The following is a 24,063-nucleotide window of genomic DNA, read 5'->3' as shown; positions in this document are numbered from 1 at the left end:
GGAGAAGATACTAACTGGAGAGCTGAATAGAAGGACATTAATTTTCTTTCTTCCCTGGTTCTGAATAATGCTCCTTTTAAAGTTGTTTTTCTCGTAATCATTCCTAAGGCTTTGGAACGCTTTGGCCAAGTCTATGAGCTTTGATAATGTTATTCCTTAATGACCCGATGTTTTGTATATTGGAATGAAACATCACATGCTATTTCCCTTAGTTTATTTCTAATATGGTTAATTTTGAATTCCCTTAATTGTTGGTTATTCTGAATGTATTTCTGAATATGTCGCCTTGCTGAATGAATTTTGCCTGCATTCTTCTCACATGAAAATTTGGCAGAAGTCTCCTTTTATGGAGTGGGATTGTTGATGTTCCTCTGTAGCTTTTCTAATTTTATTAGCCTCCCTAAAGGGTCTAACTTAGTTTCTAAGTGATTCTGCATCAACTAGAATTTTTAAATGTTTGGAGAGTTCTATTTCCTCTATTTCCTGGTTGTATCTATTGAACCAGGTGGCTTTACTTTCAATATTAGAAATCAGTTGCCTTTTTCTATCAGCAAAAACTGCTCGATTTTACGACATTGGTCTTAATTCATAGTTCTTCCTTACTTTTTTCTTTAATAGGATTTTTTTTTCCAATTTGAAATGTTTTTCTCCCCCAGATTTTCTCCAGAAACAGCCTCTAGAAGAGGACTGAGCACTGCGGAAATTAATGCTGTGGAAGCAATTCATAGAGCAGTGGAATTTAACCCTCATGTTCCAAAAGTAAGTGAGTTTCTTTTCTTTTAGTGTGCCAGTTTTTTTTTTTAATGAAAATATCAACCTTACCTAAGGTTATAAAGTCAGTGACAGATATTGGATCAAAAGCTAGTTCTTCTAACTTCTAGGCCAATAATCTTAATTATTGTAGCATGCTTTTTTTTCCCCCCTCATTTGACTAAAGAGATTATTAAGAATATTTTTTAAAAACCAATAGGAATAATCATTTTAGAGTTGGTGGTTGCTGTCAGAATAGTCTGAAGTCTATCTATCCCTTCATTTAGTCGTTGCTTTCACTGTAGCTTTAGGGGAGAAGTGGCCAAATGGCATGCTTTTAATGGAGGGTTATTCATATTTTGAATCATTAAATCACATTTCCTGTGTTTTACTGTAAGAGTGTTTTCTAGACAAATGCCTGAGTTTTGGACCTGCGCTGGACAAAGACTGGAGACAAATAGATTAAAATAATCAATGATAGGAAACAGATGTGGAAGTTCCCAGAAGAACTGCTGAGTTGATGTTTGTATAGTCCCTGATGAAACTGTGTACCAGTTTCATTTTTCTTTGTTACACACCCTATCGGCATGGTTTGTTGAATAATATTTATGTATTCTCACCTAACATAAATATTGGTTGTTGTTTTTTAAGGCATATTAAAAGACCTTTAAAATTTTTAATATACGCTGTACATCATATTGAGAAAAAATTTTGGTTGCAGTTAAGTATAATACAAGATAAGATTATGGAACTTGGAAACTGGTAGACACTAAAGGAATTAAGCTCTAAGAAATAATTTCCGAAAAGGTAGAGTCTGCAGAGACAAGGCCTTCACTGAGAGCCTAGTTTGCCCTTCTGCCCCATGGCAGATACATGAGATACTAACAGTGCTTTTGACTTAGGGGTCTGCAGAGCTGGGTTTGAATCCTGGTTCTGACATGAATTGTGTGACCCTGCACAAGGCAAATAACCTCTCAGCCTCAGTTCCCTTATCTGTATGATGGAGATAGATAATAATATGGGTATTACTTTCCTTGTGAAGTTGTTATGGGGGAAATGTTTTGTAAAGGAAAGTGCTATGTACAAATGCAATGTTAGTTATAAATGGTAAGCTTTGTGAAGAATAAAGCAATACCAGTTAAGATTGACTAGAAAATGATTGCATGTCTAAAACTAATTCATCACTTTACATTTTTGTACCTTGACTGATTTATCCCTTCATTACATAAAACCAATAATCTTAATTTTTTTAATGAAAAAAGTAATGTTTTTTATTGTTGTCCATTTTATATGGAAAGGCAAGTAGAATAGCTATTGAAAACTACTCTAGTTAGATAAAGCCCACTAGGTTGTTCAGAGAGACTGTTTAATGTCACCTTAACTGAAGAATTTAAATTATCATTCTATAATATATAAGATTAAATTGTTAGACATTTTCATAAACTTCCAGGCCAGTCCCACAAATGGCCTGATAAGAAGATGGGACTTTGTTGAATAATAGATGAGCTGATGACCCAACTTTTATTATACTCAATTGAAGGTTGAATTGTGCTGCAAAATGACATTATTTTAAAAGGGTGGAATCCTTAAACTAAACTGTATCAAACAGAACAGTCATTAAGGTACTTCTGAGAAACTCTGAGTCCCAACAATCTGGACAGCATCCCACTTAAATAACATTAACGTTATATGAACTGACACAGCTCTGGAATTTGAGGCTGTCTGTTTTTGCTACAGTCATACATCGATGAAGTATGTTCAGGCTTCTTTCTCTTTTTTTCCCCCCTGTCATGGTCTATATTCCTAACTCTCAGCTGGGGCCAAGTAAACATAAAGGGCTTTGGAAGGGTGGGGGTAGGTTCCTTTTCAAACCTCTGTTAAGGGTCGTGATAACTTCTTTAACCTAATGAACAATGACATTTTCAACATTTTTAAAAACCTTTTCATTTCTTCTTACAAATTTCTTATGCAAATTTGGCATAAATTATCATATGAAACATAACAGTAAAATGACAAAGGATAAAGTTGATTTAGCAAAGAATGTTTGTTGGCAGCTTTCCATACAGCTCCAACAGGAATGACTGTAGGTCTAGAGCTGTGCAATTTGTTAAAGCTGGAAACTATTAGAAGTGTACTGGAGAAAGATCACATAAATCTCTCCAGGCTGTGCATTTACTTTTAGGTATTTCATTAATATTGATTGCTTGTACAGACCTTTGATTGTTATGAGTAAATTTCAGTACCCAGCAGCTATGATAACCCTGTGGTCTTGGTTTGGGGTTTGTGTATTCTGTTTATGCCAGCCACTATCTCCGTTTTTTATTTGGTTATGCAACTTTCGTATGTGTTATCACTATGACTGCTGCATATTTTATGTACAGGCAGATTGGAGGAGCCCTTTACACTTTGATGCTCCAGAGGTCCATGTTTTCAGGCCAGTTTCATCTAGACAGTTTTATACGTATGGATGTCTTTCATATTCTGAAATATCTTTAGAGAAGAAAGATTCCAGAATGTTACTCATGACCTTATTCACTTGTTTCATGTTCCTCGTCACTAGCCATAAGTTTTTCTCCAAGTTTTGAATATAAGATATCTTTTAATACCCTTAGTATTATCAGTTGTCTTTTGTACATGCATTTGAATGGAATGGAATTATCAACCACAGGGTTAGATTATAAGACCTCCAGAGAAATAAGGCTGTCATCTTTCCAAAGTACCTTGTTACCTTCCGGGGCCTCAGTTTCCTCATTTATAAAAAGTAAGGATTAGACTAGATCCAGAGTCTGTGAACTTGATTTTTAAAAATATCTTGATAACTGGATTTCATTTTAATGATTTTCCTTTGTAATCTTAGGTATTGTATGCATTCAAATCATTCTTATGAGAAGTGGTCCCTTTCCTCTTTTTTGTCTGGGCAGTCCTGTTTCCCCATAAGTGCCATTTTTGTGCTTTTACCCAAGAACATATGAGACTTGGGCTCTCCTCTCTTGAGACCAGTGAAGATCCAAGATGAAGGACCCAAGACAGATGGGAATTAACGAGTTTAACAATTGACAAGCTTTTCATGTTTATTATGTGCCAGGCATAATGCCAAGCACTAGAGATACAAAACAAAAGTAAAAACAGCTCCTTTCCTCAAGGGGCTTATACTCTAATGTGGGAGACAATATGTACACAAGTAGGTATGTACAAGTTTTATAGAATAGTAAAGTGGATTACTTAAAAAAGAGAGAGTACTTGTTTTTAAAATCTCCATGTCTTGAGTATGTGTTCAGGAGTACATTTTACTGTGAGCTTATTTTATTTATTTTTATTATTATAGAATTTCTTGTTTAATAATAAAGCTGCTTTTAGTCTGGTGCTGGCAAGAAAGCTGACTTTGCCTGGTTCTTTTATAGTTGCACGGGGATTTAAAAAAAGTAAATATGTAGAATATGAAGTCTATTCTGGTTAGTCTAGAGCACTTTGAAACTTTCAGGACATTGTATACCCCTGATCACAGACTATTCTTTTAGCCATGAGGGCACTATCAAGCTACTGCTTCACTAGGCCAGAGTGCCTATCCTACAGTGGCATGTGCCCAAAGTTACTGAAAGGGGATAAGGTGAGATCATGTGTGGAATAGAAGGAATGACAAGAGAGATGAGGTGGTTACAGATGCTGACCCACATATAGTGCCAGTGGGACCTGCTTTTGGCCCCTTCGGTGTCTCTGTTTTTCAAACAATGAAGGCCATTAAAATATCAGGTACATATTTGAGTAGATGGTGCCTCTCTTTACCATTCCTTCAGTATAGGATCATATGCCCTGTGTCTTGAGGCTACCGAGGGTATGTATAGCAGCCACCCCCTATACAGAGCCACATGGCTCTCTATTCAGCTCGCCTGTCCAGTCTCATAGAATGTGCACTGAGAATGATAATTGCAGAGAGAAATTGGCATTTGTGTGCATGACTGATCAAGAGCAAAGCAACTTAATTTCAGATGCTCTCAGACAGATTTGTCTTTAACCTCTGCCTTTACAAGGAAGAAGATTATAGAGCATTATCATTACTTCAGGTTAGAATTTTATTGCATTTGGCCAAAGACCATTGTAAAACTTATAGAGCTGGAGGTAAATATGAGGTGATCTTTAAAATAAATTATAAAGATCAAAGGATAACAAACTTAGAGTTAGTTTGAGTATAACAATAGGTATTATTTTAGAGCTTTTATTATAAAAGTAATCACCACGCGACTGTGTCACCATGTTACTTTAACCCTACTGTTAAGAGTAGCTATTGCTCTAACTTTCTATGTGACCGGTACAAATAGATTCCAGTAGTTATTTACTGTCTCACAGAGTATATATGTAACTTAGCTTTATGGGTATTATTCTAGAGTAGCCAGTAGTTAGTCTTGTTCCTGGAAACTTCTAGTATGCATGGAATAGATTCCAAGTTAATAGTGAAGGTCTTCCTAGCTGAGGATGTCTACAAATAATTTGAATAGGTGAACTCAGTGGGATTAACTTGGAACATTGCCGGGGGATTGATTTGGAAACAGATTACTATGATAGCCTGTCTAAATTTGGAGAAGCTTGACTGACCCATTACTTTAAAAGATCTGATTTTGTTTAGCTTAACTTTTCACTTTGTTACCTTAAAGATATTCTTATTTTATCCTTTTCTGGTTGGCATATAATCACAGTTTAATATAAGACAAATACAATGGCATTTTTGATTTGTGCTTAGTTTTTAATTGAGCTTTTTATACTTCTTTATACATATTTATTTACAATAAGTTAAATAAACATTTAAATCATACAGTCGTAGATGAAGAATTGAAAGGGATCTTAGAAACATCTAGTCCAATCCCTTCATTTTATAGTTAAGGAAATAAAGACCCAGAGAGCTTAGGTGACTTGCTGAATGCCAGACAAATTAGTGGTAGAATCATGATTTGAATTCAGGCTCTCTTACTTCAAATCCAGCATTCTTCCTACCAAACCATGATGAAGGAGTAGCTTCTATTTTGCACATTTAGTTGGGAAATTTTCTTACCTGTTATTTATGGATTTTTGATTTCATTAGGGTGGGCACTGTATCAGTAATATCACAGCATCCTCTCTGCTTTAGGAGCTGTTCCTCTTGTGTTCTGTGGCCAGAAAAGTTCATTGCCAGGTTACCAAACTTCAAGTGTTATATCTCTGCATAGAGTTAGGTTGGTTCTCCAACAACAGAAACATAATCTGTCACCAGGCCTGCACTTGAAGGCTTTCTAGCTTAGGTAGGACTTGCCAGAGCTTATGCCCTGTTGGGGTAACCTTCAGGAATTCAGGGTCACCTCCATGTCATGATGAGGCATTGGAAAAATACTTTAGCAGAGAATCCCAAAGTCTTTAGCTATGTGTGTGATATTTGAGTCGGCCAACAAATCGAGTGAGTATCATGTATAGAGTAACATACACTCTAGAAAATCTGTAATTTCAGATCTTGTCTTCATTATTACAATAGCCTCCTACAGTTGTTCACCTGGCTTATCTCCTTCCTGAGAAAATTTCTACATCATTGTCATTCCAGATTGATCATCCTATAAACATCCTATAAACATAGATCTTTCTCTCATTCAAAAATCTTTAGTGGTCCTCAATGGCCTCTAGAACAAAATCTTTAGCCTGACATTGGAGCCCCCTCTATCTTACTGCCACAGACTCTTCCCACTTGATTTCATGTCCCATTCTTTAAAGAATTCTCTGTCCTCAGCATACTAGTCTCTTAGCTGCTTCTGAACAGGACACTCCATGTCCTGCTTCCATGAAGATGCATACACTCTCCCCCATGCCTGGAATTCACTCCATCTTCACCTCCCCCTCCTAGAATCCCATTCCAAGTTGTTAGTGCTTCCTACCTCTTAAAATTATATTTTGGTACTGTGTTTTTAATAACTTGTGTACATTTTATATTCCCTCAGTATCATATAGGCTTCTTAGAGGCTGGGACTGCTTCATTTTCATCTTTGTTTCCCCAGAGCCCAGCATAGTTCTTTGAACATAGTAGATACTTAATAAATGTTGGTTGCTTTGATTTGATGAAATACACACATTGAAGTTGGGTAAGAGATAGAATGAAATAACTCACCATTCCCTTTTATTGCAGAAATTTTAATTAAATGAAGAATTTGTCTTGAATTTTAGATGAATATTTTTTAAAATTTGGAATAATATGAATTGTTCATGTGGATTAAATGTGTAGAATATTTTACCTTGAGTCATTAGGTGAAATTTGGTAATATGTAAATAAATTATTTTAAAATTTAAAAATTGCAGATTTATTTTCCTAAGAAATAGCACGGGCTTATTCTTTTATAAATATGTCTTATGTGTTTGTATATGTGTATGTAGATACACATGTGTGAGGTTGTAGATAGATCGATTCAGAAAACCCAGTAATCAAGCCCTACCCCCCATACCAATTGGCCATGTAACTCTCTAAACCTGTAAGTTGTAGAAAAATTGCTGCAAGGAATTTCCTCCCTGTAATTTTCCTATATCTATGAAACTGTAGTTCTGGATGAAAGGAAAAAAAAGTCATGTTTTTGAGTACCTTTATTAAACAGTAAATTATTGAGTTGAGAAAATATTTATTGTGAATCTTCAAATGATTTGCTCTTATAAGATAAGAATTATTCTAATACCTTGGTTCAAGTTGAGTGCCTAGAAGTGTTCTTTGTAGCTATGTACAACATTGGAAGCCAAGGTTTTAGTTAATAGTAAACTAAAATCTTTAGGAGTGTAAATATTAAATAATTACAGTATTTTTACAGTTTCAATATAAGCTATTTGTAAAAACTAAGATGAGCTTTAATGGAAAATTCTTATGTGCTAAATAGATCTCAAAATTAAGAAATTAAATATTTGTAATTTTCAGGTAGAGATTTTCCTATGATTGCTCTGTGTGTGTGTGTGTGTGTGTGTGTGTGTGTGTGTGTGTGTGTGCGCGCGCGCGCGCGCGCTTGCTCGAGTGTTTCCTATTGAAGTACTTAGTGCACTTGTGGCATATTCAGCACAGAGAGCATAAGGAGTCATGTCAGAGGTCAGATATTTGAGCCAGTTTTCCCACAGCCGCCTGGTGTGAGTGATCTTTTACTATGTTTAAAAAAATGGAAGAGGATTAGAGGGGATTAGAAAGAATATTACCCTCCCAAGTATAGGCCCAAGGCACTAAGGGAGAGAACCCAGCCAGGCAGCAAATGGGCTTTGCTTGACCAGGGCACAACCTCTGCTGCATTCCTTTAAGAAACTGAATGGGAAATGTTAAGTCCCCAAACTGGATTAGTAAATAATCTCATAGTTTGTGACATCTGCTGAAATAAATTGATGAGCAGGCTGCATTCTTACACTTTGAGGAGAGAGTCAGAAACATCAAGAGCAAAAATGATTAAAGGTGGGGATTAAGCTTAGTCATTATCTAAGAGGAGTATTTCATAAACAAACTGGGAAAAATCTATTTTATTATATTTGGGTGATTGAAGTGAGCTGTGCATTTAAGTGCATGTATTAGAAGCATTTTAGAATGCAAGACCTAATGGTTTCCTTTAAAAAATTTTTGAAACTGTTGCAACTAAAATGCATTACAGGACTACAGAATCTCATTTTTACAAATTTCTCTTCTTTTTTCTTTGGCCTGTATAAAAACCATGGGAACCACACTGTTGATTTGAAGTGAAAGAATATGTTTCTTATGCAACACATCTGCAAGCAGGAACTTTTCCCCTTGCATTTTATAACAAGTTAGTGTAGTTTGGCTATTATGACTCATAATTTAGTATCACATTGCTTATAACCAATGAGAGTCTTCTAAGCCCATTTCAGTAAGAGGGTTACCTGAGCCCTGAGTGGAGAAGAGTTGGAATGGTCAGCTAAATAGTATTGTAGTACTATCATGGATAATAAAGATAACATATGTTCAAGTGAACTGTTCAGTTTCCATCTTCATTTCAATATGATTGATGAATGGATTGGCCATTATTGCTCTGCTGTTGATAATGATTTTAATGTTAAAGCAGGGTTTTTATTTTAGAGTAAAAGATTTCGAAATGAAGTTCAGCAACTGTTATTTCTAGTTTTCCTTCCTGAAAATTCAGGAATAAGAGGAAAAAAGAAAAGTTATTTCAGTGCAATGCTCCCCACCATGGTACTTTGTAAATTTTTGATATTATTTTTGCCTTTACTGTGTTGTTAACTTCTTCATTTTTGCTTTTCTTAGGGGTATACATGGGGAAAATGTTTGTGAACTGACTTTCTCAGCTTCTATTTCCATTTTAATCTTGGGAAAGCTTTATTCCTCTTGTCATTGATGTGGCTAATGAAAACATTATAAACTTTGAGAACTTTGTGTATATATGTGTTTTTTAATTAGTATTTAACACATCCACACCCCTCTGCTGGATCCTCAGCCTTGTCATGAGTCTATAACTCTAAATACCCCGAAGTTTCATTATAGCAGACAAGCCTCCTAACACTGTGAGATCTATGTTTTTGTGAAGTTTGGGTCTAATCCAGATAACTTCACTTTCTTTTCTTCTTTTCTGTGTCTTTGTGTGTGTTATTCTTCCAGTACTTACTTGAAATGAAAAGTTTAATATTACCCCCAGAACATATTCTGAAACGGGGGGACAGTGAGGCGGTTGCCTACGCTTTCTTTCATCTTCAGCACTGGAAGCGAATAGAAGGTGCCCTTAATCTGTTGCAGTGCACGTGGGAAGGCAGTAAGTATTCTTTTCCAACCCGACTAGCTAATCTCGCTGACTTTATTCACAGCATTCACAAGCAGTCGGCTTTAATGAGATTGTGCTAGTCTCCTGAAGGCTTTGTGGTTGAGATTAGTTTCAAAGTGAACTCAGTACTATTATGTTTGGTTTATTGCTGGAAATGCTTAATTCACTTATCTTGATGCCACATTTGGGGTAGGACAGAAGCTGCAATTTTAAGGTATCCAGGAAAGTGCATATAGCTAGCTGTAATGATGTAATATACAAACATGTTATTTAAAGCACACAGTTGGAGGGAACTCTACTGAAGATCTCCATGTCAAGTCCTGTTCTAGTGCCTCATCATGGCATGGAGGTGACTGGACTCTTAAAGGCAGTGCCAGCAGAGCTCAAGCTCTGGCAGGCCCCACTGAGCTTTAAACACTTCAGGTATGGGATCATTGACAGATGTTAGTTATGTCTAGCATCTGAGCACTAGCCCAGCTCAGTTTGGTGAGGCTTTTAGATACAAGATGATTTTGAGTTTGTTTTTTTTTGCCATAGCAGTTCATAAAATTATCTTCTAAGGCATGGTAGGGTAGCAGTCTGCATTGGTGAGGGAAGCACCCACATTGATGAAATGATGGGTTTTTGAAATGTTGAAGTTGTGGGGAAATAAGAGACACACAGAAGAGACTTTAGACTAGCACAAAGCTTCTTAAACTGTGGATCGCAACCCCGTATGATGTTGCATAATTGAATGTGGGGGGTCATGAAAAATTTGGCAACAGTAAAAGGTTATGTAGACCTATTTTATATACCTATATACCTGGGGTTGCATAAAAATTTCTTGGGGGTGGGGAAAAGGGTCTTGAGTGGAAAAGGTTTTAGAAGCCCTAAACTAGCAAACTTTTTCAGGTTTATTTAATTGTTTTAAGGTTTTCTTTGTAAGAAGTTAAGTAGTTGGGCTTTTTTTCTTTTTCACTTCTTAGGTAATAAATAGACAATAAAGTGGAGATACATAATTAGATACCTGGTTTTTAGCAGTAGAATTTTTATAGTCACTCTCATACTGCAAAATAATTCAAATGGCTGCCTCCAGAAACTAGAGCTTTATTTTTAAACAAATATTCGTTCAGAAAATTAAACCAGGATAAGTATTAAAATACAACTTTTTTTCCATTCTTTTCTCATATAACTTCACTATAACACATGATTCACTTTTTCTTAAATAACCATCTTGTTATATGAGTCCTCAACTTTGTCACTTAATTTACAACTTTGGACATATCATTAACTCTCTTGTGCTCAGTCACACACATAATGATGTAAGTGAAAGATATTAAAAGCATTATTAATATGAAATTCAGTCAGTAGCAAAAAGTTATGAAAATATTATTAATGGCCAGCACCTCATAAGAAAAGAAGCTGATACTTCCCTGGTAAAGGTAAGGATAGTGACCCAAACAAGGTCTTAGCTGAATCAGTGCCCTTACAAGGAGGCCACAACAATTTGTAACAGTTCCCCCTTTCTGCCCATCTCCTTTGGGGAACTATTAGAGAGTGCCCCAAGGTGAACCCAGGACCTACAGCAACTCCCTCAGCCATAAGCTGAGGAATTGCATGTAGGAATCCCTTTGGAATAAAGTCAGCTGCCCACAAAGTGAGGAAAATAATCCCAGTCCACTTCATAGAGTGGTCACGCAGAAGTGCCAAATAAGTAAATGATAAGAGTGATCTTTTCAGGGGCTGGAGGAGTTGGTGGCGCCTGCGTGGTTGTTTTGTAAAACATGTCTACCTTGCCTAACCTGCGCTACAGGGGCCGCAGGAAGAGGACTGCGGACTCAAGTTTGTCTTCCACAGGCTTAAGCTTTGTCTATGCCCTTCTTCATGACTCCCTATCTCCCAGTTTCCCCACTGTCCTCATGGTCCCCAGTCTCTTCACAAATCAGTAACTGCCTCAAAGAAAGGAACTGTAATATTCTTTCACATTGATAATTTCCCCATGTTCCAAATCTTTTTCACTTTCTAGCTCCTTACCTTAGCCATATTATTCTCAGCAGGAAATGCCAGCTTTTACTTTCTCAAGGTACCCTGGGAAAGAAACAAGAGATATCAAATAGCAGGCAAACCAAATGCACCCCCTCACAACTTCCCTCAGGCCCTGGTGAAGACAGTCCAGGACCCTGAACCCAAGAACCTTGAGAAAAGCAATGCTTCTAGCCTGGTGCCCTGAGCCACAGAACCCTTGTGTGGATGTAGCCTGACAAGTACTCCTGCAGTATATGTAACCACAGTTACAGAAGACCTAGAAAATACATTTCTTGCACCAAAGTCCTTGGCACTGACAAGTGATTTAACATCAGAAACTGATAGGATTTTATCGGTGGAAATGGCATTTTTAAAAAGAGGCATTAACATCTGCTTTGCTGCCTTACCCTGAGGACCTTGGGACTTTTCTATCTGACTTGTAGCTGAAACCTTCAGTATGTATTGTTTCCCTTACTAGATTGTGAGCTTCTTGAGAGCAGGGATTGCCTTACTCTTATATCTGTATCTCCAACACTTAGTGCAATGCTTTGCATATAGTGGGTGTTTTATAACTGCTTTATTCATTCATTTTTATTTCTATTGAGAGTACCATATAGCTTTTCACTGAAGTATAGGATAAGTTATTCAGCATTGAATGCAAATATTTTGCTTTTGTTTCCCTTAGCCTTTAGAATGATTCCATACCCATTAGAGAAAGGCCATCTATTTTACCCTTATCCCAGCTGCACGGAGACAGCCGACAGAGAACTATTACCCAGTAAGTGAATTTTTCATGTTTTTCTAAGGTTATGCAACTACATTCCGCCCCCCCCCCCATTATTTTGGCCTTCCATTTTTGAAACATTTTCAGTTGAATTCCAGAGCACTGTATAAACCTACCTCACTGTATTAGTTAGCCTTAATATGTTTTTTCAAAATAAATTATTATTGATGTCTTTTGGTTTTTCATCAGTCTATATTTCCCCAGTATATCCCTCTCTTCCCATTCCCCAGAGTGCCATTATTTATAACAAAGAAGAAAGGAAAAGAAAAAAGTTTGGCAAAAACTAACCAACAATGTATTGTTTCACTGAATGAGAGGTAAAATAATATAATCATTATTACATCTTTGAGTGACAGAATTGTTTATTATCCTAGGCAATAGTGTCCCTACTCAAATATAGGTAGACTTTAATTTACCTTCTGTGGAGGAAAATGTTTTGTAAAGTCCAGTAATAGACTGATTATTTTCTCATCTAAAAAGCATCATGGATTCAGTTATTATTACTTTCACCATTTATTGATTACGTCAGGGGAGGGGAAAAAAAACCTCACAAAACTTTGACAGTCCATGCCTGAAAAATGTGTACCCTTTCATTAGCCCTGTTGAGCTATCTTTCCTAACTTTTACTACAATAGCAGCTCTCTTTTGAGCTCTGAAATGGTTGGTTTGTCTTCCATAGCCTTTAACTTTCCTTTTTTATGCCCTTTCTTCCAGATTCCCAGTATCCTCATGGTCCCTAATCTCCCCACAAATAAATACTTGCCTCAAGGATAAAAATTATAAAACACATTCACACTGGTAATTATCCCACAGTTGTTCAGATCTTGTCCACCATCTTCAAGTTCTTAACTCCATCTTTATCATTCTAAGCAGAAAACCTCAACTCTTACTTTCCTAAAAAAAATTGAGGGTAGGACATCCACTATAACCATCCTGAATTTTCTTTCTTTCCATCTCAGAATTTGTATTGTCTGTTCTCTTAATTGTGTCCCTTCCTGCTTCGTCTGGGACCTTGTTCCATCAGTTATCCCACTTCTCTCCTGAATCTTCAATCACTCACTCAATCTCTCTCCCTCAATCTCTCTCTCTCTCTGTGTCTCTCTCTCTCTCCTTCCCTCTCCCTCTCCCTTTCCCTTTCTCCCCTGGCTTCTTTCCTGAGCCTCTCTCCTTTAAAACAAAACACAAAGGTCTTTAAAAACCCTGCCACTTATTTGAACTATTATCACATCTCCTTTGAATTTCTCAGAGTAGTGGACATAACTGCCTGTTATCTCACCAGCAGTCCCTCACTACTTAACTTCTAGCAATCAGACTTCTACCACGAACTCTTTACTAAAACTGAACTCTTCAAGATTTTTTCATGATAGAGGCAGAGCTGGAAGGGAACATAGAGATTGTTGAGTCCAACCTTCTCATTTTAAAGATGATGAAACTGAGGTGCAAGGTCAGGCAGCTAGTAAGTATTTGGGGCAAGAGTCCAACCCACTTCTTACTGATTATAAGCCTCGAGCTCTATTCATGAGACCGTGCTGCCTCTCATTAGTGACCCAAAATGGCCAAATCTAGTGTCCACTTTGCAGGCCCCCTCCTCTTTGACCTCTTTCCAGCTATGTTGACTATTTCTACTTTCCTCAAACCTTTTTTCCTTTCCTTGGAAGGCAGAATTTGTACCAATGGATAGAAGTTGCCTAGAGGCAGGATTCAAAGAAAAGGTTTCCTGATAATAAGAGCAATTCAAAAGTGGAATTGGCTACCTGGGGAGGCAGAGGGTTACCTCCCACTAGAGGTTTCCATGTTTGTGGCTGGATCCATTTGTTGGTGTTGTGGAAGAGATTAGTGGTCAGATGAATACCGAGCTAGATAGCCCCTGAGGGCCCTTTTGATTTTGTGATTCCCTTCTCGGTTTAGGTCACTAGAGTCACCCACTTTTCCTTCTTTTCTGATCCTTCTGACCCCTGACTGTTTCTTTGACTATTTATCGTGGCCTTTCTGCCTGCGCAGTGTAGATATCGCCAAAGATTTTATCCTTGGCCATTTTTCTCTCTATGCTTTCTCTCCCTATATTCATCCTGCTTCAGCTATCACTGGTAGGTAGTTCATTATTATACAGCTGATTCCCAAATTTCTGTTGCCAGCCTATCTCCTGAAGTCTCTTCTAGCATCTCCAACTGTCTTGTGGACACTCCCATTTGGTTATTCTATTGGAAGCTCAAACAGAATATAATCACCCCAGACTACTCCTCTTACACCTCTCCAAACCAGCTTTTCCTAACTTTTGTTAATATTATAATTAAAAAATAATAACATTATCATTCTGTTTCCCAGACATAAAACCTCTGAGACATTTTTTACTTCTCCCCTCACATACAGTCAGTTCTCAAGTCCTATTGATTATTTTTTTTGAAATGTTGTGCAAAACGGTTCTCAAAAGAACTAGAGTATTCACGTGAAAGAATGTTCCAAATCACTAATAGTAAGAGAAATACAAATCAAACCCAAGGATTCACCTCACACACTGCAAATTGGCAAAAATGACAATAAGTGGCAACACTCAGTGCTGGAAGGGTTGTGGAAAGATAGGCACACTAATACATTGTTGGTGGAGGAGCTTTGAAATGGTACAACCATTTTGGAAAGCAGTTTGGAACTGTGCAAATAAAGTGACTAATAATTTCCATACCCTTTAAACCAGAGACTTCATTATTGGATTTCTACCTCCAAGAAAACTATTGATAAGAAAAAGTCCCCATATGTGGCACTTTTTTTTTTTTAAGTGAGGCAGTTGGGGTTAAGTGACCTGCCCAGGGTCACACAGCTAGTAAGTGTTCAGTGTCTGAGGCCGGATTTGAACTCAGGTACTCCTGACTCCAGGGCCAGTGCTCTATCCACTGCGCCACCTAGCTGCCCCAGTAGTGGCACTTTTTGTGATAATTAAGAGTTGGAAACAAAGGAGATGCCCATCAACTGGGAAATGAGTAAACACAATTATGGTACTTGAATGTAATGTAATATTATTGTGTTGTAAGAAATTATGTTGATGATGAATACAGAGAAGCATGGAAAGATCTACATGAACTGATGCAGCATGATGTCAGCAGAAGCCAAGAAAAAAACAATATAAATGGAAAGAACAGCCGTGCACAAAATCATCAGAAGTAAACATAACAAAATTGCAAAGCTCAAACAGGCCTTAAATGAAGAGACAGGAGAAAACACCCCTACCCTGCCCTTTTGTGGAGGTGAAACGTCCACAGATGTTATACACTGCAGGCATTTTTGGACTTTCTCAATGTATCAGTCAGTTGTGCTGGCTCTTTTTTTTCCTCTCCACAAAATACTATTAGTCATAATATGGAATGGCTCTCTGGAAGGGGAAAGAAGAAGGGTACCCAGTGATACTAAAGTGATCTAAGAAACAAAAAATGTCAATAAAATTATTTTTGTAAAAAAAAGGAATGTTTTTCAAATATTTCCCATCCTTTCTGTGTCCATCACCACCACCCTCTGTCTGTCCTCTTTTCTTCCCACCTGAACTCCTAAAATAGTCTTCCACCACAGCTGGTGACACAGTGAATAGAGAACTGAATTAGAGTCAGGAAGACCTGAGTTCAAATCTGGCCTCAGACATTTAGTAGTTGTGTGACCCTGGCCAAGTTATTTAACCTCTGAGTACCTCAGTTTCCTCAGCTTTAAAATAGAGATAATAACAGCACCTACCTCAAAGAATTGTTTTGGGATCAAATGAGATCATACTTGTCAAGTGCTAAGCAGAGTGCATCGCTATAGAAACGCTCATGCCCTTCCCCTGCCCTCTGGCTCCAGTATCTTCTCCAGTCTATCCTGCGTGCAGTTGCCAGAGGATTCCTAAAACTCCCTTCTGATCACATTACTTCCCACTTCCACATCTTTGGGTGGCTTCACATTACCTAGAGTATAAGGCCTCAATTCCCCAGCCTAGCATTCCAAGTCTTCCGTGATCCAGCCCTGTCTCCCTCCTACCACAACCCATACCAATCTAGACTGTTCCATTTTGCTTTTTGACTGACTATTCCTTCTGCCCAGGATGTCCTCCCTTTTGCCTGTTTAAAATCTTGAAAGAAATACCATAAATGCTTATTCCTTTAGGGATCCCCCCTCAGCACCTCAACAATATGTAATCCCTGCTTTCTCTGAGCCTCCATATCACTTTGTACCTCTTCCATAAGATTTACTTGTTACTACTACTTTAGTTATTTGTGTGCATACTTTATCTTCCTTACTAGATAAAGACTTATATTTTAATTCATCCATAGTGCTCAGTAAATTTTTTGTTGAAGGTGTGAAGTGAAATGATTGATGAGATTTAAGTTGCTACCATTCCCAGAAGAATTTGCATTTTAATGGTTAGGACCAGAATTTCTAAGCCTAGGGAATGAATTTCTAATTGTAGAATTTCAGTGAGGGACATGGACACTATTGGAGGTTAAGAGTGGGGCAGTCTTCTTCATTGCTTTTGAAACTGTACTACATAAATGTCTGTTTTCTCTTCCTAAACATAAGGCCAGGCCTGGATAATAATATAACTAAAACCAGAAATCTCTGCTCTGTAAGGCCACAGTTTTGGCAGCGGGCCTATTGGCAAGACTGAGTTAATGCAAACTCCACAGATATGGATGCTGCCTGCTGATTTACAAATTGGGGGTGGGGTTGCATGCTCTGATTTTTTTTTTTGTCTATATTGTGTCTCAGTGTGTCAGATGACTTGTAGAACAGACAGGGTTTGGTTTTTTTTTTTTTTAATAACATGAAGTCCTAATACCCACAAGTGTTTAATACTTTTCGTTTTTAATCCTTCTTCACCCTTGATTTGACTTATTGCATACTGGGATTTACTTGTGAGCTTCAGAATGAAGGTCAGACTGGAACTATTTCCTTTGTTCACTCACATATTTAGTAGAGTCTTCCATAATACCCCTTGATAAATTTTTCCATCCAAACTAGTGATGAAATCTGAAATTTGGCTCCAAGGGAGTACTTCTCCCTTAGTCATCTATTATCTTGAGGTATTAACTGAACATTGACTGACAAGTGATTCTCTTTAGAAAGTCATCCAAAAAGAAATAATTAGGACCTTCACACAGCATGAACATTTCACATTTTAGAAAATCATGTAGCCATGGCTATGCAATAGCTATGACAAGGTTTTGGCATCTGTCCCCCCACTACTACCTTTGTGTAGGAGACTTCGTGGAGCTGCACACATCAAACTATTACATTCCCTCCCTTCTAAAAGACAAATGTTCTACCTTTCCCTATATGAGTTAGACCAGTAGAGTGATGTGATCAGAGGTATTCTTTAGGAAGCTTTGTCTGCTATTTGTATGCAGGATAGATTTGAAGGGAGAGTTAGAGAGGCTGTTTTGAGAATTCAGGTGAGAGGTAAAAAGGACTAACTGAGGGTGGTGGCACTGGAAATAGAAAATAAGGGATGGCAGTGAAACCAGATACTCTGTAGTGGAAGCAGGTCACAGATGGGCTGCTATACTAGGAGCATGGGTGCTATCATCCTGGCTGGGATATAGAATGGTTTTTATTTCCAATGTATTGCTGGTATTGTCTTGATGTAAACATAACCCAGATCCCTGAGGATTTACTTTGTCTTTAATAGAATTTTAGCTCTTGTCATGCACGTGGTAAATTTAGCAAAGGAGACACAAAAATATTACGCCGGCTGAAAATAGTAAGTTAGGTGTATTAGATCCTGTGAATGTGTTTAAAGAAAGTATAATTTATCTCTGACCTCCTTAAGACTGCACACCTTTTACATAATACTGAAATACTGAGTGTTGCTTCAGGAATCTCTGAGTTGATGGCCAACTCTTTAGCTTTGTAGCCCATGAAATCCTAGCATGGGCACTTGCTTCAATACTGGCACTCACACGTTCTTGCATCATTTAAAATAAGCAACCATTAGTAATGTGCATTTCTTGTGAGGCCTGGAACTAACTGATTTTCTTTCTTTCCTCTTAATTTTTCCACTTTTAAAAATAAATTTTGCTTGAAGTTACTGTTGTTTTAGATGAGGTTAGACTCTGTTTGGGAAAATGTGTAATTATTCTATTTTTTTTCCTTGCAGCATTTCATCATGTTTCTGTTTACCCAAAGAAGGAGCTTCCTTTTTTCATTCACTTCACAGCAGGCCTGTGTTCCTCTACAGCAATGCTTGCCCTTCTCACCCATCAGTTTCCTGAAATCATGGGTGTTTTTGCTAAAGCTGTAAGTATGGTCTCAAGGACTTGCTTAGAATATTTGTGAGACACACAGGAAACTGTTTCTGATTTGTCTATGCAAACCAGTTGAGATGTGGAAAATGTGCATTTAGAGTAAATTATGAGTCATGTCTTGTACAGTTGCTGCCACAGAGCCATCAAATTTGGGTCTTCAGTGACTTGACCTATGATTCTGTAACCTTAACAAAAAACTTGAAAGAGTGCAGTGCTGAACATTATAAAGTTGGTCTCTGTAGATCACTCTTCATAGTAATACAGCACTCATTACTAACTTAAGAACAATCCAGTTTTTCTTGGCTTGCTTACCATTATTGTATGTTTTGTTTGGCATTTTGAAAAAATTCCATATTTTATGAACAAGGCTTCTGGTTTTCCATTTAATCTAAATCATTAGCTCTAAGATCCACTGAACTTTGGTTAAATTTAGTAGTACAGCCAGGGTGGTGCAAGCAAAGTGATTAGATCAGTTGCCCTGGATACAGAATGTGATTTGACCTGAAAGTTGCCCCTGGCCACTGCATCTGATTTGCTGTCCTGATTTGAGGGACTCAAATACACATCACCATTTGGTTCTAGACCAGGCAGTGCTTGTGAGCTGAGGTTCCAGGAACTCATAACTCAGGGTATAAGTATCCTCACCAAGGATAAAGGGTACAGTTAATGGAATTTGCCAAATATAAAAATAACATGTTACATCTTTGAATGACCTTATTTATTAACTTGTTATGTTATGTTAAAAGAAAACTTGAAAGAACAGTCCCTTTTTCATCTCCAAGTCTTCCAATGCTATTTTCTTCTGCATCTTTCCATCTTTACACTGGAGACATTAAAAGATGATAAGAATTTGAATATACCGAGAAAAAAGGTGATGTTTTACTCTCAATTAAGGACATTATCTTCTAATGTTTAGGTTCAAGTAAAGGTATTGAGCCGTAGGTTAGTAGTTCTATCAGCAGTGATACTAGAAGCCAAAAGGTTTTTTGAGGGGGGAGGGTAGTGGAAAGGGTCAAAAAATCCCTCATTCTGCATGAAGTTTCTATCTCTCTTTTTTCCTCCAGCTGTTTTTTCTCACCTTCCCCCCAACCCTCATGTTTTAAAACCCATTTAAGTGACAGCCTATTCTGTGCCTTAAAGATCAGCTGGCTTTCCTCTAAAATAGGTGGCAAGACTGCTGATCCCCCTTTTTCCCTGAAGGTCAGCTTCACAATGTGTTAAGTTGCCACTGGCACCTAGCCTGGGAATCTGAGTTTGTACTTGATCCTTGGTCAAAGCCTCAAGTAGAATGACTCTCCACTATTGTTGAGGGAGAAAAGATATTTGGGTTGGAAACAAATTATTCAGTTTCCTTTTAGTGTAACAAAGGAGCTTATTGATCACACTATAACTCTGTTTCCAGCAATGATGCTGAGTAGGGAGAGAGTATTCTATAGAACTCTGAAACAACTTTACTTACATTATTTGTCAGGGAGAGAAATGGACTCCAAAAAGAATCTGATTTTGCAGTTTGAAGAAAGATAGCAGCTGTGCATATGGGATCATGGAGGAACACTGGGAGAAATTGTTCCTAGGTACATGGCAGGGTAGCAGGGTCAGGAAGGGAAGAAGAGAAATCTGGAATAGACTTGTAGACATTGGAACGACTGTATTCTTTTGAGGGTAGTGGCCAAGAGTTGGGGTGAAGTAGACTGTTTATTCCATCTATCATTGATAGCATGTAGTGCCTGCCATGATCTGAGAGATCACTGATGGCTAGAAAATCCCATAAGAACCACATGGAATAAGTATACTTATGGAAGGGTGTAATTCATACCCATTATTGCTTAATGAATAAATAGTAACAACTTTTGAAGTAAAACTCCTTTCATAGATTAAAATGTACTCAAACCAAGTAATCTATGCTGCAGAAATTTTTTTGCACTATTAAAGTCTCTAGCTTTTGTAGAATAGGCTTTTCACCATTAACTTTTGATTTAAAATATTTATATATTTGTAACTTTGTTGAATTGATATGAAAATTTTTATATGTAACTTTAAAATGGTATCCTGCCAAAGTGAACTCTTATTGGTCATTTTATCTCAAAGATTTTTTCATATGATCTTAAAATTCCTAAAGTTGTGAGAAGACAGAAAATAGCTGCAGACTAATACTGAGATATTGCCATTTACAGGGAACTGACTGTTAGAGATAGGGTGCTAAGTAAGGTCCAGTTCTCAATTTATGAATTTACCCATACATACTGGGAAGTTGGCCACTTTCTTAATCTGGCACCTCTCTATTCCTCTCATTCACCTGCCCATTGATTTTGGTGGGGTCAGTTGACCTTTGGTAGGGAAGGAGAGGGGTGTCAGAAATACTAACAGTCTTTCTTATACAAATGTAAAACTTGGTCTCTCGTGCATATATACAGAAAGGGAGGATCTATTCTTTCATTTTCTCTTAGAATCTGCTAGTAATGTTGGTTTGGTATAGTTGAAACACTGCTGGTATTTTACTGATTAAATAGTCTTTTGTGGGGTGGTCTGGAAACTTAGCCACTATAGCTCTTTCCTATAAGAAAATCTGTTAAATTCCATACAGTCTAATTATAAATGGACTTCTGGAACACAACCCATTCCTAATTTAGCCTATTGTCAGGTATTTGGTTATTAAAATATTTGTTAAAGGGATGAACACAACAGAAATTGAGGACGATTCTCCAAGCATACTTATTTAGTCAAGGAAAACCTTTCAAAATCTTTTCTTAGTGAGCTTATTTCATAATTAACTTTATCTCTCATTTTCTCCTTTCACTTTAAGCTTTATAAAATTGTTGCAAAAATGTATTTTTTCTAAACTATCTTTAAGAAATTTTGATATCTTTCATACTTATAAGTCATAAAACCTTAGAGTTAGAAGAGATTTTGAAGGTCATCTTGTCTAACCTCTGTCCAAATCATAAAATTCTCATATAACATGGATTATCCAGATGATTAGCTTCTACTTAAAGACCTCCAATGACATGGAATTCACTACCCCCAAAGTGAACTAAAAGGATTGGTGTTACATGCGAATTTGAATGATATTGTACTTTCTAGAACTTGACTTCACTTTTACAAAACTAATATTTTTCCTGGATGATATGAAAACTTCATCTAGCATCAGATAAAGAGAAAGAAGACAAGAAGCGGAATGTGCTGATACCATACTCAATATTCTCCTTTGCCAAAATGAGTGAAAAAGGAAGGATTGCCTTAAAACCAGAAGTTTGTTTTCTTACATGCTATGTTAAATATTAAAATTCAGAGTAAGGGTAGTGAACAGACTAGTTGGACTGTAATATGATTCCTGTTATCTGAGAAGAACTTTTCTTCAGGAATGATTCTGCATGTTCCTTAAAAAGCCAGCCCCTACTCTCCTTGATTTCATTTTTCTGTTTTGTAAAGCAGGCTTCCTTCTTATTCAGTAGCATTTGATTGGACCTTCTCCTTAGCATCAGTACTCCAGAGAGAAGCCACTTAAGGTGTCACATGCTGCTTTTACCAGCGAACTAATAATACAGTAATAGATTTAGGTTTCTTACATGTGACAGGAGTGTTTATCAACATAAAGATGGTTTAGTGCCTTTGAAAATGGGGGAGAAGGTGCTGTAATGTATAACATGAAGTGGAGAATCAGAAAGACCCCTGACCTTCCAAATAAAATGCTGACAATTATTTTCTCCAAAGCAGCACTTCGCAAAATTTTTGTTCCACTTGCTTTGTATTATAGTTGTGCTGATCAGGGAGTGGGCCCCGTTTCCACATAGTTCTTCTAATCTTTATGTGGGAAAAAATAGTTGGACATGCTGGTGATGAATTTCTGAGCAACTTATAATTGGCTAGCTCCACCGTAGCCAGGGCCTAACAATCTGCTTGATTAATTCTTTAAGGGCTGCATTAGCCAAGTTGTATGATTTCCAAAGAGATAGGTCAAATGTTACACTAACAAAGGACCTCTATGCAAAATTTTTCTCTTGGGCTCCTTCAACTCCTTTCCCAAAATAATTAATTTTTTCTTCCAAAATTACATTTGGTTTTGAATAAAGATATGAATGCCAAATGTTGCCCTCCCTGAGTGGGCACTAAACATTTAGGAAGGACCTTCTAGCCATAAAATTTTCTCCAGAATAAAATTAATTTTTGATCCTGGTGTTATTGACAAGATACCAGTGGAAGAAGAAATGGTAAATACAGTTATTAAGTATGCTTAATAAATCATTGTTATACCTAGCATTTAGCTCAGTTGATATAATACCATTGGAAATCTTTTAAAAATAATATCTTATTTCAGAAAGGCTGAATAGCTATGATCAATGTGTATCTCTTTTGCAAGTGTATATTGTCACAATCAGTCCCCAGATTGATAACAGATGACTTTGTGTGAAAATTGATAATTTTGGAAATTAAATTCTACATTGCATGCAAACTCATATGGCAAAAATGATGTGCGTTTTCAGCCCCCTAAATTTTCAATTTAGATTTTAATCCTGAGAGCATTGTTCTGTAACTGCCTGTTGAGGCTACACTGTACCAGAGGTGTTTCAGTGAGACTCTAATGAATAAAATGAGCCTTCTGGAAGGCAAGTCTGAATTTTCAGCTGTGTGAGTTTTCCTTCCGTCTCTGCTGCCTGTCTTCATTTATTTTTTTTAATTGTCCTGCCTTTTTAAAAACTTTCCTATCATCAGCAAACTCTCAACACTCCTTTGATTCTTTGGTAACTAGAGAGTTGTAACAAAATATAGTGGATTTCTAAGTGTTCATAGACAAAGGGGAAAAGATACTAAGTCCCTGTTTTCCATATGGGTGTCTTTGTATTCTTACTTAAAAAAGATCACTAGATTGAAGAATTCATGAAATTACTACTTATTCTCCTTTCTTCCCCAGAATTTCTTAAGACTATGCTCATCTTAGAAAAAGATGAAAAAATTAATGCATTTCCTGATGGACATAGAAAAAAGAGCAGAGTCCCTTCCCCATAGGTCAGTTCATGTTAAGCACCCTCTTTTCCTGTTATATGTTAAGTATTTGCTCACGAAAACTCTCTATATATTTATTTGATAGTATGTTAGACTTACCTTTTCCCCCTCAAAGGGAATGTTGCAATTTTAGAACTTCCTGACTCTGCCACGGACTAATAATATTTATTACTTAATGAGAGGAAGTATAGTGTAGTGTTGGACTTTGGGGTCAGGAAAACCTGACTTCGAATCTTGCCTCAAACATTCACTACCTCTGTGATCTTTTTATTTCCCTAGTCATCAACAAATGGTTAGTGTTGTTTTTATTCTCTGGGGCAACTATTTTTATTATCTATTACTGGCACTTAGGACAAATAGACTGCAAAGAAAATTTTAGATGCTTTTCCTTAGTAAAGTCGGCCTGAATTGGTTATATCAAAATTCCTATTAGGAATTTTTTTTTTAAAGAAAACATCATTTTTTTTTTTACAGACCCATCCCAGACCTGTGAGTCATAAGC

The 24,063-nt window shown here is 37.1% G+C and overlaps 1 protein-coding gene across 3 annotated transcripts in view; it reads left to right on the top strand.

Moving 5' to 3' along the window:
- ST7L (suppression of tumorigenicity 7 like) overlaps window positions 1-24,063 on the top strand; it is a 67,922-nt gene that overhangs the window by 33,266 nt on the left and 10,593 nt on the right. The window contains exons 11-15 of one of the 3 annotated variants that reach the window (XM_044001735.1): window positions 657-759; window positions 9,350-9,500; window positions 12,199-12,291; window positions 18,413-18,552; window positions 23,063-23,140. In XM_044001735.1, the coding sequence (XP_043857670.1) occupies window positions 657-759; window positions 9,350-9,500; window positions 12,199-12,291; window positions 18,413-18,552; window positions 23,063-23,140 (565 nt within the window). Of the gene's footprint in view, window positions 1-656; window positions 760-9,349; window positions 9,501-12,198; window positions 12,292-18,412; window positions 23,176-24,063 lie in introns of those variants that run through there. The other 2 variants (XM_044001734.1, XM_044001733.1) reach the window with 2 other exon arrangements.

This window comes from Dromiciops gliroides, chromosome 4 (assembly GCF_019393635.1).
Source record: "Dromiciops gliroides isolate mDroGli1 chromosome 4, mDroGli1.pri, whole genome shotgun sequence".
Taxonomy (NCBI): domain Eukaryota; kingdom Metazoa; phylum Chordata; class Mammalia; order Microbiotheria; family Microbiotheriidae; genus Dromiciops; species Dromiciops gliroides.
This window is presented reverse-complemented; position numbering and strand designations above follow the sequence as displayed.